We start from the raw sequence: 14,927 nt of genomic DNA, 5'->3' as shown, positions 1-14,927 counted from the left end.
AGAATATCTTGGCTTTTACAAAAGATTTGGGTTCTTGCAAGCAGAGCTGCTGAAGCCTCAGGAGTATCTTATGTCATGCTTGGTGACAGTGGCTTGCCAGAGGATGAAATTTGCCATAGAAAGGCTGGAAAGAATGTGGATTATTTTTAACATGCACAATAAATTTTTGTGAGGTGTGTATTTATCTTCCAGAAATTTGTGGAAGTGACTTCCAGAATTTCAGAGGAAGAAAAAGCATTATTCAGTCCTGGTGAACTTTTGCTGGTGCTAAGAGCTATATTATCACAGATGTGGCTTTCAGCCTGCACTGTGGCTTTGCCTGTCTTTGTCAATGATCACTCTCTGGTCAGTAAAGCTGTTGAGTTGATTCTGTTCAGGCAGTTCAGTGTGTTTTTGTATGTGCAATGATAGCAGTAACATCACTACTGCTGCTACTACTAATGTCTTTCTGTGCCCTTCACATCTCATTCCTAGGATTATTAAAGATGAAATTCTGGGGGTTTTTTTGAGGTCTTTTTTTATAATACCTGCTGGCTTCACACTGACAAGATATCAATTATTTAAATAGGAAAGACCACCAGTGGGAGTTTTTGCCTCAAAATAGCTTTCTTTTCCATCTGATAATGAAAGAAATTATCTGTTCTTTGACCTTTGGTTGGCAGACTTGGAAATTGAAAAGGAAGATGGTTGTACTGTATTAGCTTCACTGTAATGGTGTGGTCAGTGGCTTCTGAGCATTTAAACAAAGGTTGGTATGCTGTGAGGTGTATCGAGGCAGGAGCCAAAATGCAGGGAGCACTGCTTGTGGAATAACCTTGTGACTCCGAGCTCAGGAAGAAGTGCCTTTCCGTGGGTCAGAGAGTGGAGGTGTCTCACCAGCCCCTGTATCCCTGTTGTGTTTTGGAAGGGGACCATGCTGTGATGCAGTGTTAGACATCTGTCTTCACCAAGAGCTTCAGTGATGCTGCTCTTGTCAAATGCTTGTATCTCAACTAGGAAAAGATAATTCATTTTAAAACCCAAAAAAGTAACAGCACTGGTAGGTGTAGATGTTTCTATATAAGACACAGTGCAGGAGAAACTTTATACTTGAGGCTTTGTTTATTTCCTCTGAGCTCCTTATTGTAATGTCTGTGCACCTTATAAATATTTATGGACATGTCCTCAAAGGAAAATGAGATTTAAATAATGGAGGTTCAAAGTGATGTTAAAAGAAGCAACTTTCTGAAGGTTCCTACACAGTTATACTGTGACAGAACTGGGACAGTAAATCAGACCACTACATCCCATTTTGATAAACCCGAATACCATTCTTATTGTTAGTTACTTTTGCATTGGCTGCTTACAGAGTAATTCACTGCTTTTTTGTTTCTTAAAATACAACTACTTTATTTAAGTGAAGTCCATTATTTTTTGTAGCTTCACTCTTAAGCAGGCCACACACATGGATTGATGGCCAACAGAGGGTTGCAGTTAGGTGTTGCAGAGGAACAGAGGAGAACATTAAATTCCATTTATGCTGCTATGTGACAACTTACTCTGATCTTGCACCTTGACTGCTGAAGGTCCAAGCATCACTTGGGAGTTGCCTATGCTCAGAGGATGAAGCTGTGTGCTGGGGTGAATTTGCAGCACAGAGCTCAGCAACACTGACTGCCTGGGATGGAGATGCCTTTGCTTTCCTCCCCTCTCCCTATCCTCATGCTGCTGCTCAGGACAGCTCACGAGCTGGCAGCAGCTTCTTCTTTAGGACAAGCCAGCAGTGAAACAATTCCCTGCATCCCCTCTTGTGCACTCGTGAGAGGTGCTGATTTCTGCAGTCTCCAGGTGACATTGGGCCTCTCCAAACAGCAGCTGAGGGGACAAAATGTTGCTGTGGTGGCAGCTTCTCCTGCAGCCAGGGATTCAAAGCTGTATTTGGGCAGTGACAAAGTGCAAGCGGCTGTTTCATGTTCCTCGGGGTTTAAAGTCTTTGTGCAAATCTCTTTGAAGTTAGTGAAGGACTTCTGATGCTGCAATGGGCTTTGAATTTGACCCCAAGTGTCAGTTTACAATGTTTGTCTTTTGTTAGCTGGCTTGTGAGTATGGAACAGTGCTGAGCAAACCTTTGGAGAATATATTGAATGTGCAAATTTGCACAATGATCTTGCTCTGTTCAGAGCAATCTGATTTTGGATATATGTTGAAATACCCCCCAGTATGCTGTAGACACATTCCTCTTTGGTCCTGGATATGGTGTTTGAATGTGTTTAGTTGGCACTGTGAACTCTGAGGTTTTCTTTTAAGTTTTTCTACAGTACTTTAGGGAACTAAACTCTCATCACTAATAAAATAAAATAAGGCAAAACACTGGTAGGTCTTGCCTGTTAACTGCTCTAGCTGTTGTGTTTCCCACTGTTCCAAAAAAAATAACAAAGGTTTATAAGATTCAACTTATTCCCAGTGCAAATCATGAATATTTATAGGCAAAGAATAAGACTTCCCATTTTGAAATGTCAGTGCTATGAAATTGCTTTTTTGGCAAGCATGATTAAGTCACACAGACTTCCAATAAAGTTTCATAAGTTTTTTTCTTAATTATGTCTTAATTTAGGCCTCTGAGTTTAACAAAACGTGTGAAACTTGCAGCAAAATATTTTTCTTGTGGAAAATGTTGTTTGCATGGATTACAAATCCTGTATTTCTTGTGGTTATGATTTTTAAATGTGCTTAAATGTGGAAATTCCATGGTTATTCTTTACATTTCTTAACACATTTACAACATAAAAATAACCTATACTGTGGGTTTAGTGCAGAATTTTGAAGAAATTAGTTTGAAAAGTGCATGTGATTACTTTTTTCCTCCAAATGCCTTGAGTAAAATGTAGAGAAGGTTATAAGACATCAAGCAAGGGGTAAAAGATTCTGTCTCAAGCAGTTACCGCTGCAAGAGATAAATGAAGAACAATTTTGATTTCATATAGTTGTTAAATGCACCATCCTGACAACAGCAATAAATAGAATAATCTACATAATTGCATTTATGTGGCATTGACCTGTCTTTCCTAGAGAAAATCCCTTTTCCCAGATAAAATAATCTTCCATTCAGCTGTAAGTGGAAGGAAGCCTCATTAGTAGATGCACAGGTTTAGGGGAATGTTTCTGCACAGGCTTGATACAGAATTTTGATGTGGACCTCCTAGTGAATTTTGTATTTGGTGAACAAATTTCTGTAAAGGCACTAAAACCACCTTGCTTTCCTGTGCTGATTGCCTAACAGGGGTATTTACTCAAAAGGACTAGACAGGAAAGCAGAGACATTATGTGATTAAACTTGGGTAGATTTATTGCTAGAGTTTTTAACAGCATATTTTCTTAAATTGATGTAATAAATATCTCAGCCCTGCTCAAAGATAAAGTTTTGAACAGCTTTGAGCTATTCCTGGCTTAATACTTAAGTAGAAGTAGCAGAAGTGGTGGAAAAACAGGATCATTTTGGAACAGAAACATTCAAACAGTTTAAAATCTTCTACTGCTTTTCTGACCCCCTGCAGCCTTGCATTATCAAACTGAGAATGTCTCCATCTCCCTAATATTAATGTTTGAAATATGGTACAGAAAAATCATCTGAATAAAGTATGAAGGCAAAAAAAGCAGTGGTTTGCATCACATCTACCTGCTCCAATGGCACTTGCACTTGCTAAGATCAGCTTGGGGTAGTTATGGGCTCTAAAGATGGGCTGTGTAGGGGTGGTGAAGAAAGTGGAATGCCTTAAAACTCAGACACTTGGGCATTTTTAATCTCTGGGTTTGAATGATGAAGTCAGCATTTTCAAAAGCAAATATTTGGAGAGCATTGAAAAATTGTTTTACTGAAAATGATGCGGAAATCTGGGAGTTTCTGAGTGGGAGGTGTGTGCTTTTATTTCCCCAATGAAACTCCCCGGGATGGCAGATATTACCACCAGAGTCTGCTCCCTGTGTTTTCACCTATCTTTGCTCTTCTTTGCAGGTTACATATTTGGGTAAGGTTTCCACAACAGGGATGCAATTTTTGTCAGGCTGCACGGAAAAACCAGTCATTGAATTGTGGAAGAAGCACACACTCACCAGGGAGGATGTTTACCCAGCTAATGCCCTTCTGGAAATTCGTCCTTTCCAAGTCTGGCTGCATCATCTGGACCTCAAAGGCGAGGCGACAGTGCACATGGATACCTTTCAGGTAGCACGTATAGCCTACTGCACTGCTGACCACAACGTCAGCCCAAACATCTTTGCTTGGGTCTATCGGGAGATCAACGATGACCTGTCCTACCAGATGGACTGCCACGCTGTGGAGTGTGAGAGCAAGCTGGAGGCCAAGAAGCTGGCCCATGCCATGATGGAGGCCTTTAAGAAGACTTTTCACAGCATGAAAAGCGATGGCCGGATCCACAGGAACAGCTCATCGGAGGAAGTGTCTCATGAATTTGAATCTGATGATGGCTGACTGAACTAATTCACAGTTCAGCAAAGGCAGAAATAGCGTAGGGAATGCGAGCTGATAGATGAATAAGCAACAATTGAAACTGGGTAATGAAAGGACTGCCAAACACTTGTCTGACCAGCTTTTTAAATCAGAAGAGCAATTTGGTACCTACAGATATGCATCATTAAAGTAATTACGTTACATTGAAATCTGCTGCTGTTGTAAAAGTGAGAAAAAGATCTCCCTCCCCCACCTCTGTCACCCTCCCATCACTGTCCCTTTCTCATCTCTGTAGTTCAGGTGCATACCATAAAGTATAGTCATTCCTGTTTGTCTTGTAAGATTGGTCAGGCAATTTTATTAGTTGCTTCTCTGGCATTCCTAGCTGCGGGCTGATGCTGATGCACAAGAGCAAGTAGGCCTGGAAAGCCCTAATGGTTCCCGAAGAATCTTTCCCCATGATACATCCCACAGATCCTTTGACCATACATAGGCTAAGACAGCCATACACAGCCTTCTAGACTAATGGCCTGGCATTCTGCAGTTAAGTCACATTTCACAGATAAAAAATGAAAGATGCTTGTATGTACACATTATATCATATGCTATCCTTTATTTTATTCATTGTACCTATTTTCTTAATATACTGGCTGCCATGTCTTTCACCCAACACCAGTAGTTGCAGTTTCAGACTATTTACTGCAGGATACCAAAAAGGGGTGGGCAAAAATACTCCCTGGTGGCTGGGGGTTCAGCAAGTCAGCCCTGCTGTCTGTGCATTATCCTACCCTGATGTGCTCCACAGGAGGGAGCCCGCTGGGAAGAGTTGAGGGACACTTGGGTGGGTCAGTGTTAGAACTGTGACTTCTCATCAACCTCAGGTGTGACGAGATCCGAGCACGGTGGGCACAGCTCTCTGTTCCCCTATCTGCATTGCTGGTCGAGCGACCCTGGTGGGATGGAGCTGGCAGTGTCCCACCACACAGGGCTGCCTCACTGTAAAGATCAAAGGAAATGGGCCCTTAGGAGTCAGGTTTGAACATCTGTTCTGGTTGAGAACCTCATGTTAAGATTCCCATTCCTTATTCACAGATATACAGTCATGCCTTTCTTAAATGCAGATGTTTAATAAAACTCAAATAAAGGAAAAACTTGTTTCACTTGATATTTTTTAAGGCTGAGAGCAGATCAATAGTTTGCAAGTAATGCTGCTCATTTGTACAATTTTGTTTGTAATTATGGTAATGTTAGGGGCACTAGGGCACCTTACAGAAGCCTTAAAAGAAAGCTAATCCAAGCAGATAGCTCTGTGTCTGTGTTTTGTGTCTCTGTGTTTGTATGTGAGAGTGTATGTGCGAGTCCAGTGGTAAAGCATGTAGATTGAGCATGGAGATGTATTGAGGCGGGCCCACACCTCTTGAAAATATGCTTGTTGCTTTACAATGTATGTAAACTGTTCTCCAGCATAAATGCATTCATACTTTAATAAAAAAAATTTTGAGTTAAACCATGCTCGTTTTAAGCTGTCTTTCCAATGTAAACTGTGGTTTTGTGTGTGTGGGTTCTGTGTTTATTTCATTTAGTGGAATGAAAATGTTAATTTATTTCCATTTAATTATTGCATCAGTCTTCATGAGAATTGCTGTTAACATTTTAATATTATTTTAATTTCAATTATTATTTCAATAATTATTGATGTAAAGTTTTGTTTTGGTTTTGGGGGGGGTATCGTGTCTTGGTTGGTTGGCTGTTGGGTTTTTTTGTAGTTTTTGTTGGTTGGTCGGTTTTGATTATTTTGAGTTGTTTTGGGTTTTTTGGTTGGTTGGGGGTTGGTTTTTTGATTTTTTTTTTTTTTTTTTACTTTGTGGAGCGGGGACATGATTTATAATATTTGCTTAGCAGGAGGTGGCAGAGATAACCCCCTCCCAACCTGGCCAGTTGAAATGAGCTCTGCTGGGTGGGAGCAGTATTGCCTTGCTTACAGAAATCACAGCATGGTTCAGGTAGGGCATTTGATGGCACGATGAGGAATACACCACCAAGCTGGCAACTTCCAGTTTTTCTCTGAATCTTTGGATGACCCAGTGTTTCCAAATACAGATCTAAAAAATGATTTCTCTTCATCTTCCCACAATATATACTTAGAAGTGCGGAGTCATGTATGGGCTACATGCTGGTCCAAAAAACAAAAAAAAATCTGGGTCCTGCTGTGTATATAGTTGCCTTTTTGATCAAAGGCAGAATTAGGCAAAATTTCCTTCAGTTTTTAACAAATTATTTTCTTTTGCTCAGAGCTGTAGTCATATGTTATTTTCCTGACTTGTTTGGATCCTCTGCCACCAAAGCTGCCATGAATGGGCGTGTGGAATCCCTCATTCCATCCTCTCACCCAGATGTCCCTGCTGACAGCAGAGGGGTTTGTGTGTGAGCCCCAGCTCTTGGCCAAGGGCTGCTGGAGTGTGGAAGGGGCAGGAGATTCCCAGCCCACCTCACACAGGAGCTGAGGTGCCTCCTGCCAGCCCTACGGAGAACCGCAGTGGGCAGTTTGAGTTTGGGATTTACATTTCTGGAGCAAATATTTTGGAGGGTGGGATGTCTTCCTGTCATGGGATGGGTGTGATCTTTCTGGCTGACATAGTCTGGCCTTCTCACCCTCCAGCTCAGGCCAGAGCACAACTACAGAAATGTTGTCAGCAGTGGTGTGGCAGCAGCACCGGGGCAGTGACTGTCCCCCAGTGCTGGGCCCTGGTGAGGCTGCACCTTGAGAGTGTGGTGTCCAATTTTGGGACCCTCAATCTACAGCAGTGCTGGCATGTGTCTAGAGAAGGGCAATGGAACTGGGAAGGGTCTGGAGCACAAATCTGGTGAGGAGCAGCTGAGGGGACTGGAGAGAGGAGACTCAGGGGGATCTCACCCTTTTTTACAACTCCCTGACAGGAGGTTGTGGCAAAGTGGGAATTGGAATCTTGTCCCAGGTAAGAAGTGATAGGACAAGAGAAAATGGCCTCAGGCTGTACCAGGGGATATTTAGATTGAGTAGTAGGGAAAGTTTCATCCCCGGAAGGGTTGTCAAGCACTGGAACAGGCCGCCCAGGTAAGTGGTGGAGTCACCATCCCTCGAGGTATTTTAAAGCCGTGTAGATGTGGGGCTTAAGGACATGGTTTAGTGGTGGGCTTGGCAGTGCTGGGTTAACATATGGGCTTGATAGTCTGAAAGACCTTTTCCAACCTAAACAATTCTATCATTCTATGATAATTTGATTTTTGTCTTTCCTGTAATGTGTTGGGACCTGATCTGTCTTCCTAAGTTACCTGCCATTGTGGGTTGAGTGAAGAATACCTTTGTTGGGATTTTTACTGTTGTCTTTTCATTTTTATTTTCTTATACAGGACAGTCTATATTTCTGTTTTACAGATGTACTGATTTACAGTGGGCTGGGGAGTTCTCCCAAAGATATTGATACTGTGGTATCTGTGATAATTCCTAAGTGATTTGGAGGCTCTGGATTAGCTGAGAATTTTTCATGATAAAAATAAAATATAAAGGAGAAAATTCTAGACCTTTTATTAGAAAATCAGATCCTTTGAAACATGAACCAGCTATTTTCTAATAGTTCAAACACGCAAGAGAATATGAGGGAATGTGAACTGCAGTTTGTCTTTGAAAACATGAGATTTGAAAAATAATCAGTATCATGAGTTTGGATCCTTAGATAATTTGGAATTCAGGCCAAATCTCTCTGCATTATCAATTCCAAATGTGTGATGCCATTTGCAAGAAGGAGATATGCTTTCAATTGTGAATTGCTAGCATAGCAGTTATCACTGATTATCAGTTGCCAGTAGATACTGGAATGAAATATCAAGTTAAACTTTTACTTCAATTAATCTGCTGGAAAAGAAAAATCACAAAGTTTCCATCAGGAGTAATTTCCAGTTGGCTGAAGTTGTTCCTGCTCAACTACAAAGAGTCCAGTTTTGGATCTCACGGCATCCCGCTGTGGGTTGATGAGTTCCTTCAGTGTCAGCCAGGAAAACATGTGAAGGATTTATTTCCCTCTTGTGCTTCTAGGGGAGAGTGGAAAGGGTCTGAGTGTCTGTGCATTATTGGGAGTGTGGAAAAAGCATTTAGGTTGTTACGCCTCAACACCACTGCATAACATCACCACGGTTATGTCAAGGCAATTTTCACAATTTTTCTAACTACCTTAAGAAAGAGAAACGGTTACTCTGTATAGAGTAAATTTGTTTGGTTTTCAAGCTCTGAAGTCTAAATATCTTCTGTTCCTACCAAGTCTTCTGTGGAGCTGTGAGTGAATGGTGGTTGTGCCATGGGGGGAGCAACACTCCGCACTAGTGAGCATAGATTGCATGAGAATTGCTTAGATGTGCATGGGGGTTCTAGCCCTGGGGGATGGAGAAAGGCAGAGAGTAATTTCTTTCATGTTTAAACTCAAAGGCTCCAAAGAACAGCTGAATGTTTTGTTTTGTTCAAAAAAAAAAAAATCTCCCCGAAACAAAACCCTCTGCAGCTGGTTGCACTCCTTAGCTTTTCTGTAGGGAATGACTTCAGTTTTATATGAAAAAGCAGTTGGATATTGCAAATGACTTTCATTTAATTTTCCTAAAACTTACAGATAAATAGTATGTGATTGAGGAGCCTTTGATACAGTGGCAACCCCTTATCAGTCTCTTAGAAAACTTTAAATATGTTATTCTCAGAAGTTTTGAGACTTCTATATCAGTAAATTCACAGTGAATTTTATTTTAATTGTAAGGTTCTCTGTGTGTCTGTATACACGTGTATGGATATATCTGTTCATACATATCCACACACACACCTTAAAACGTGATCTGTGTTAAATATTCTCTGTATGCTGTACATATGTAACAGTAGGTGGATGTGTGAAGGAAGTCTTGCATGTTAGTCTTGAGATGAATGTTTTACTCATTAAAAGGTTCTCCCTTTTTCAGTAGGAAGCAAATTAAACTGTCTACCTACCTGCAAAATTTGATGTACCATATGCATTATTTACCATTTACCACCAGAGCTATCCCACTCCATGCCCAATTAGCTGCTCTAAGAATGATACGTGGTTAGGCTCATTTTTCCCTGTGGCAATGAGTTATTAATTTGCATGTAATTGGGAAGTGTTAACTTAAATGTATGATTGTTGTGCTGTAGACCAGAGCTTACAGTAAGAGAATATATCCTTTAGTGGAAGTAGAGACTCATTATACCTTTCTTCTAATATAATTTTAAGCAGATACAGGGTGTTTTTAAAAGTTCCTTTTTTGTTGAACTCCATTAAAATGCTTCCTCTCTCTCAATGTGCCATTGATCATGGCTGGCTGGGGAAAGGCAAGGTTGTCCAGGGGATGGTCCCTCCCACCCCAGCAGGACACGGACACTGGTACTATGCCCCTGGGCTGCAGTGCAAAGTGTCTGCTTTGGTTTGCTTGAACTTTGGGAAGACCTCTCTTATGTGGCTGCTGTTTATTGTAAGTGCTGTGAGAATTTCTGCAGTTAGGATTGTAATTACTTTTGATCAGGGCTGTTAAAGCAGATACAATGATTTACTGAAAATAATTGTATGTTTGGAGAGATGTTATGTGTTTGCTGTGGTCCTTCTCTGAAAAAGGGTTATGAGATGTGTTGGAAGCGCAGGTGTGATGCACTTGCTGACTGTGCTGCAAATGGGATGAACTGGCAATGGGCTGGTTAAACCCCCTTAATCCTGGGGGAGAGGGTGGGAGGGCACAGCAAGGTCCCAGCTCTGATGGCAAAGGTGTGACTCTTCATTGCTGTACCTGTCACATGGTGCAGAATCACCCTTCCCCAGAATGTCCTTTCCCCAGGGGATGGTTACTGTGCAGACTGGAGCATCTCTGTCCTTCCCAACCTCCACCAATGGAGTGGGAAGATAGCACTAGGTGGTGACTTTTACCTGTTAGGCTTTGATGTGCATTGTGCTTTACATACTCTGTTATTTTCCTGCAAATCTTACTGCTTTTGGAAAGAGAGGAAACATTATAATCCCATGAATAATGCATCATGTGGCTAGTATGTCTTCCTGCGGGCAGTATAGATTTTCTGAGAATGATGGACAGGAGTGGATTTCATTCTTAGTCGATTGTAATTTTATACAGTTTATATTGCACATGTGAATGTGATAAAGTGTGTTATTCCTATTTCAAATTAGTTATTTCAATTTAGTTAACTCTCATTTAGAGAGTAGAAATAGTTTTAGACGTAATTACTGAGGATATAATTAATCAAGGTTTTCTTGCACAGTTGGGTTAAATTGTTGTGGTTGAGTGCTCAGTACCATGCCAGTGCTCCCTGGCTCTGTCTCATCTTTAATGGATTCCAGATCTCATGGTTTCAAGTAACAACAGCTTTTCCAGATCCCAAGACAATAATGAAATACACAGAGGAACTTCAAAGGAAACTCTTCTAGAAAGGAAAAATGAGGTTAAATGATAGTCAACTCCAAGATATTTTTGTGTCCGTAAAATATGTCAGACCTCTTCCAATGCAGGAACAGGTGAAATCTGAAACTGCGCTTGACTAATAGACCATGCTATCTGCTCAGGTTCTCCTAAATGGGTTGGGACCTAATTTTCTCTGGGGTTTCCAAGTAAGTTTCTTTGTATCTTTTTGAGTCTGCTCTGGCCACGCAGAATAGCAGCAGCATTTGTGCCTCCCTTCCCTGTTTCTGACAGTCCTTGCTGTTGGGTAGCAGAGGAATGACCTGGGATGAGCTGGAGGCAGGTCTGTGTGAGAGGAGCTGTGGGATCCCTGCACCCACTGCGCTGCCCCAGCCTGGCTGTCCTGCTCTGCCTGTCCCTGGTGTCCCTGCGAGGAGGTGGCTGTCACTTCCAGTGAGCCCTGCTCTGCTCCCTGGGCCACTGCAATGTCTTCTGCAGGTAGTGTGCTCTGATTAAATTTGTGTGGCCTGTCAGAAAAATACATTGTTCTTTACCAGTGCTGTGGAAGTGTGTGTATTACCATACATATTACCATATGTACTGGGCTGTGCTGAGCAGGGAGGAAAAACTCCTTCCTGCAGTCGGCAGAAGTTTAACTGCCAGTAATTGCCGGCGCTGGAAAATTGACTCATTACAGGTCTCTGTGGGCTGCATCCACCTCTTTCCTGCCTCGGGTCATTACTGCCTTGGTGTCAGGGTGATGCTCCCAGTGGGCTCACGTGTGTCTGGGGCACCAGCCAGCGTGGCGGGAGAACCTGTGGGGCCAGGACAGCCCTGTCACCCTGGCTGTGGGGTGCTCCCACGGGACAGCCCTGTCACCCTGGCTGTGGGGTGCTCCTAGGGGACAGCCCTGTCACCCTGGCTGTGGGGTGCTCCCACGGGACAGCCCTGTCACCCTGGCTGTGGGGTGCTCCCATGGGACAGCCCTGTCACCCTGGCTGTGGGGTGCTCCCAGGGGACAGCCCTGTCACCCTGGCTGTGGGGTGCTCCCACGGGACAGCCCTGTCACCCTGGCTGTGGGGTGCTCCCACGGGACAGCCCTGACACCCTGGTTGTGGGGTGCTCCCATGGACAGCCCTGTCACCCTGGATGTGGGGTGCTCCCATGGACAGCCCTGACACCCTGGTTGTGGGGTGCTCCCAGGGGACAGCCAGGCCACAGGCTGGGGTGCCTGGCAGGCCGGTGGCACTGCAGCTGCTTGCAGGGGGAGGTGATGCTGAGCCGGGCTGAGCACGGTTTCATGCAGCAGATCTCAGCATTCCCTGTGCCTTGCTTACAGGAATCCTAATTTATGCTGTTATAAAGGTTAAGAACAGAGCATTTCAGCATGGTTCACATTCTGCCTGCACGCTGCAGTGGGTCTCAGCTAATTCAGCAGCAGTGGTTTGTTCTGCTTGAAATCCTGGAGAATGGCTCCTCTCCTGAGGTATTTCTTCCAACTTAATTGCCAAGTTATAGTGAAATATGAGGTTCGTTGTTGTCTGCTGGAGCGCTGGGGATTCTGTTTTGTTGGCACATTTTTCATGACCTTGTGTCAGCAGCATAACTAGGCTATGAGATAATTTGTATGCTTTAGATGAGCAGCTGTGTACATCTTAGCCAGAGAGAGAAGCAAGTGTGATCAGTTCAGTGGAGTTAATCAGGTAAAACAGAGAATTAACTCAAATCTTGCAGATTAAGTCATGTCAGACCATGCAAGGTGATGTCATATGCAAGATGTGTGGACGTTTCATGCGGGTGGAAATCAAAATTTTCTGAAGTACTATACACCCAGATTTAATAGAAAGGAGAAAAACAATAGCTGCAAACATGGAGAAAAAAATCTACAATCAATTAACTGCTGAAAAGAAAGAAATCTTGTACCTTTATTTCCTTGTGATGCTCTGGTTCAGCAATGGCTTTCCACTCATTTCCAAATAAAACAGTTTTGAGGTTGTAGGGAAGGAGGATTGCTCTGCTTATCCCTGTGCTGTTGCAGATGCCCCACAGTTAACACAGGGTTTTGGAAGCTATTGAATTTACTGACATTTTGTTGGCAGCAGGGCTGAGGGTTTATTAGTATAGGAAAACCAGAAGGAGCCGTCTTGCAATGGTGTCTGGTAATCCTTAAACTTCATTTCCTGTGGAAAGTGTATGAGTAGCCTCAGGAAAGAGTAGAGGACAGATTCTGCGCTGGCCTTTGCCCTGCAGAAACTGCCCTGCATGGGAGATAAGTGATGCTTTGACATGAGATCTGGAGACCTCTGAGATGTCATCCTGAGGAGACAGTGATTTGGCATTAGCTCTGATAATCACATTATTTTTCTTACACATTTCTGATAAAAATAAATTATTGAGTTTTCAGTATTTAATATTTAGGTGGGGAAGTGTGGTCTTCTCTCTTTTCAAAAACTGGGAATTACCTTGAGAATAAGACATAGGGCTATTTAGCATTTGAAATTAGGAAAAGCAGCAAAAGCATGCTATTAAACCTGCATTTATTGAGTTTTAATGAGTCACATGTCATCCTGAGTATCCTTGGCAGCTCACGTGGTTTGGGTGCTTCTGTGGAGGAGCATGAAAAATATAAGGGGAAAAAAAAGTCCCTGTAGTTTCTTATAACAATGCAATTATTGTAATTTAGAGTGTCTGGTGAAGTGTCACCTCCCCCTCTTTCTGTCTCATGCTCCTAGAGGAGAGAAGCATAGTGGGGATTGGCCAGCTCCCATCCACCTTCCAGAGCTGGTGTGATCAGAGGTGGCTCCACTGCCCAAACTGAGCCATGGCACAAATCTTCCTCAGCATCAACTCCTAAATTACTTGGTTGAAGAGACCTTAAATATCATCTAGTTCCAACTCCCTGCCATGGGCAGGGACGCTTTCCACTTTGCCACCCAACCTGGCCTTGGACACTTCCAGGGATGGGGCATCCACAGCTTCTCCAAGGAATCTGCCAGTGCTCACCACTCTCCCAGAGAATTTCTTTCTAACATCAAATCTAAATCTCTCCAATTTAAGTTTAAAACCATTCCCAGCACTCACTGCCTGTGTAAAATTTTCTCCATGTTTTTTATAAATTCCCTTCAAGTACTGGAAGACTGAAGTGAGGTCTCCCAGGAGCGTTCTCCAGGTTCATCACCTTAAAGAAAAGGAGGGTGGTCATTGCACTAGCATATTGTACTTGGAAATTTACATGGGATTGTCACATCATGAACATTTTTAAACCAAGTAGGGATTTCAAGGTTTTGTCCAACATAGTAATACATGAACATTTATTAATGTTCCAGTGAGCAGTAGCAGAGAGCATGTCTCAGGAGAAAACCAGCAGGAGTTAAAGGCTCCATTCATCAAAAATCTCATTACCCTGTTCTCGTTTGTTGGTACCTGTTTCTAAATCCAAGGAGTCCCACAGTAAAGTGTTGGGATAAGAAATCTCATGATGCAAGCAAAAGGGAAGGAGTGTAATGACTGCTGTATGCTCTTCATCTCATAATTTTATCAGTAAGCTCTCAGACTTCTAGAAATTGCTCTGAAATTGGCAGCCCAAACTTAATATCTTCTTCCATTTTGCCATCACATGCAGTTTTAGTTCTCAAGTGACTCCAATTTTAAACTCCCAGTGATTTAAACAGCTGCATTGTGCAAAGGCTGGAGTGAGGACATGCTTTTGTAATCAGGCAGCCCAACTCTAAATTTTATGGTGTGATGGTTACTGTGCCCCATTCAAACTATGCCCCATTACACAGAAGTGCATTCCTTTGATTTTACCAAAGAGACCATAAATATGACAAAAAGCATAGCTGGAAAACATGATTTCATGCGTGGATTTTTCAGCTACTGCAAGGAATAAATGAAGTGATCTCTGAAAGGGGCATATCTTTGCAATGAATTATGTTTGTATTATTTGTATGGCTAGCAGAGCTCATCAGTGATCTTACCAGAAAATATATGCCTGCTACAACGTTTAGAGTAACAGGGAACTCAGATTTCAAATCAAAATAATAAGAAT

The 14,927-nt window shown here is 42.5% G+C and overlaps 1 protein-coding gene across 4 annotated transcripts in view; it reads left to right on the top strand.

Annotated features, from left to right (window-relative positions):
* Window positions 1-5,954, top strand: part of PID1 (phosphotyrosine interaction domain containing 1) — a 93,214-nt gene extending 87,260 nt beyond the window's left edge. For all 4 annotated transcript variants that reach the window (XM_072933505.1, XM_041718124.2, XM_041718125.2 and 1 more), the window contains one exon: window positions 3,992-5,954. In XM_072933505.1, the coding sequence (XP_072789606.1) occupies window positions 3,992-4,468 (477 nt within the window). In that variant the 3' untranslated portion in view covers window positions 4,469-5,954. The remainder of the gene's footprint in view (window positions 1-3,991) is intronic.
* The last annotated feature ends 8,973 nt before the right edge of the window (window positions 5,955-14,927 follow it).

This window comes from Taeniopygia guttata, chromosome 9 (assembly GCF_048771995.1).
Source record: "Taeniopygia guttata chromosome 9, bTaeGut7.mat, whole genome shotgun sequence".
Taxonomy (NCBI): Eukaryota; Metazoa; Chordata; class Aves; order Passeriformes; family Estrildidae; genus Taeniopygia; species Taeniopygia guttata.
The sequence above is the reverse complement of the archived record's forward strand: the minus strand, read 5'-3'. Positions and strand labels throughout refer to the sequence as shown.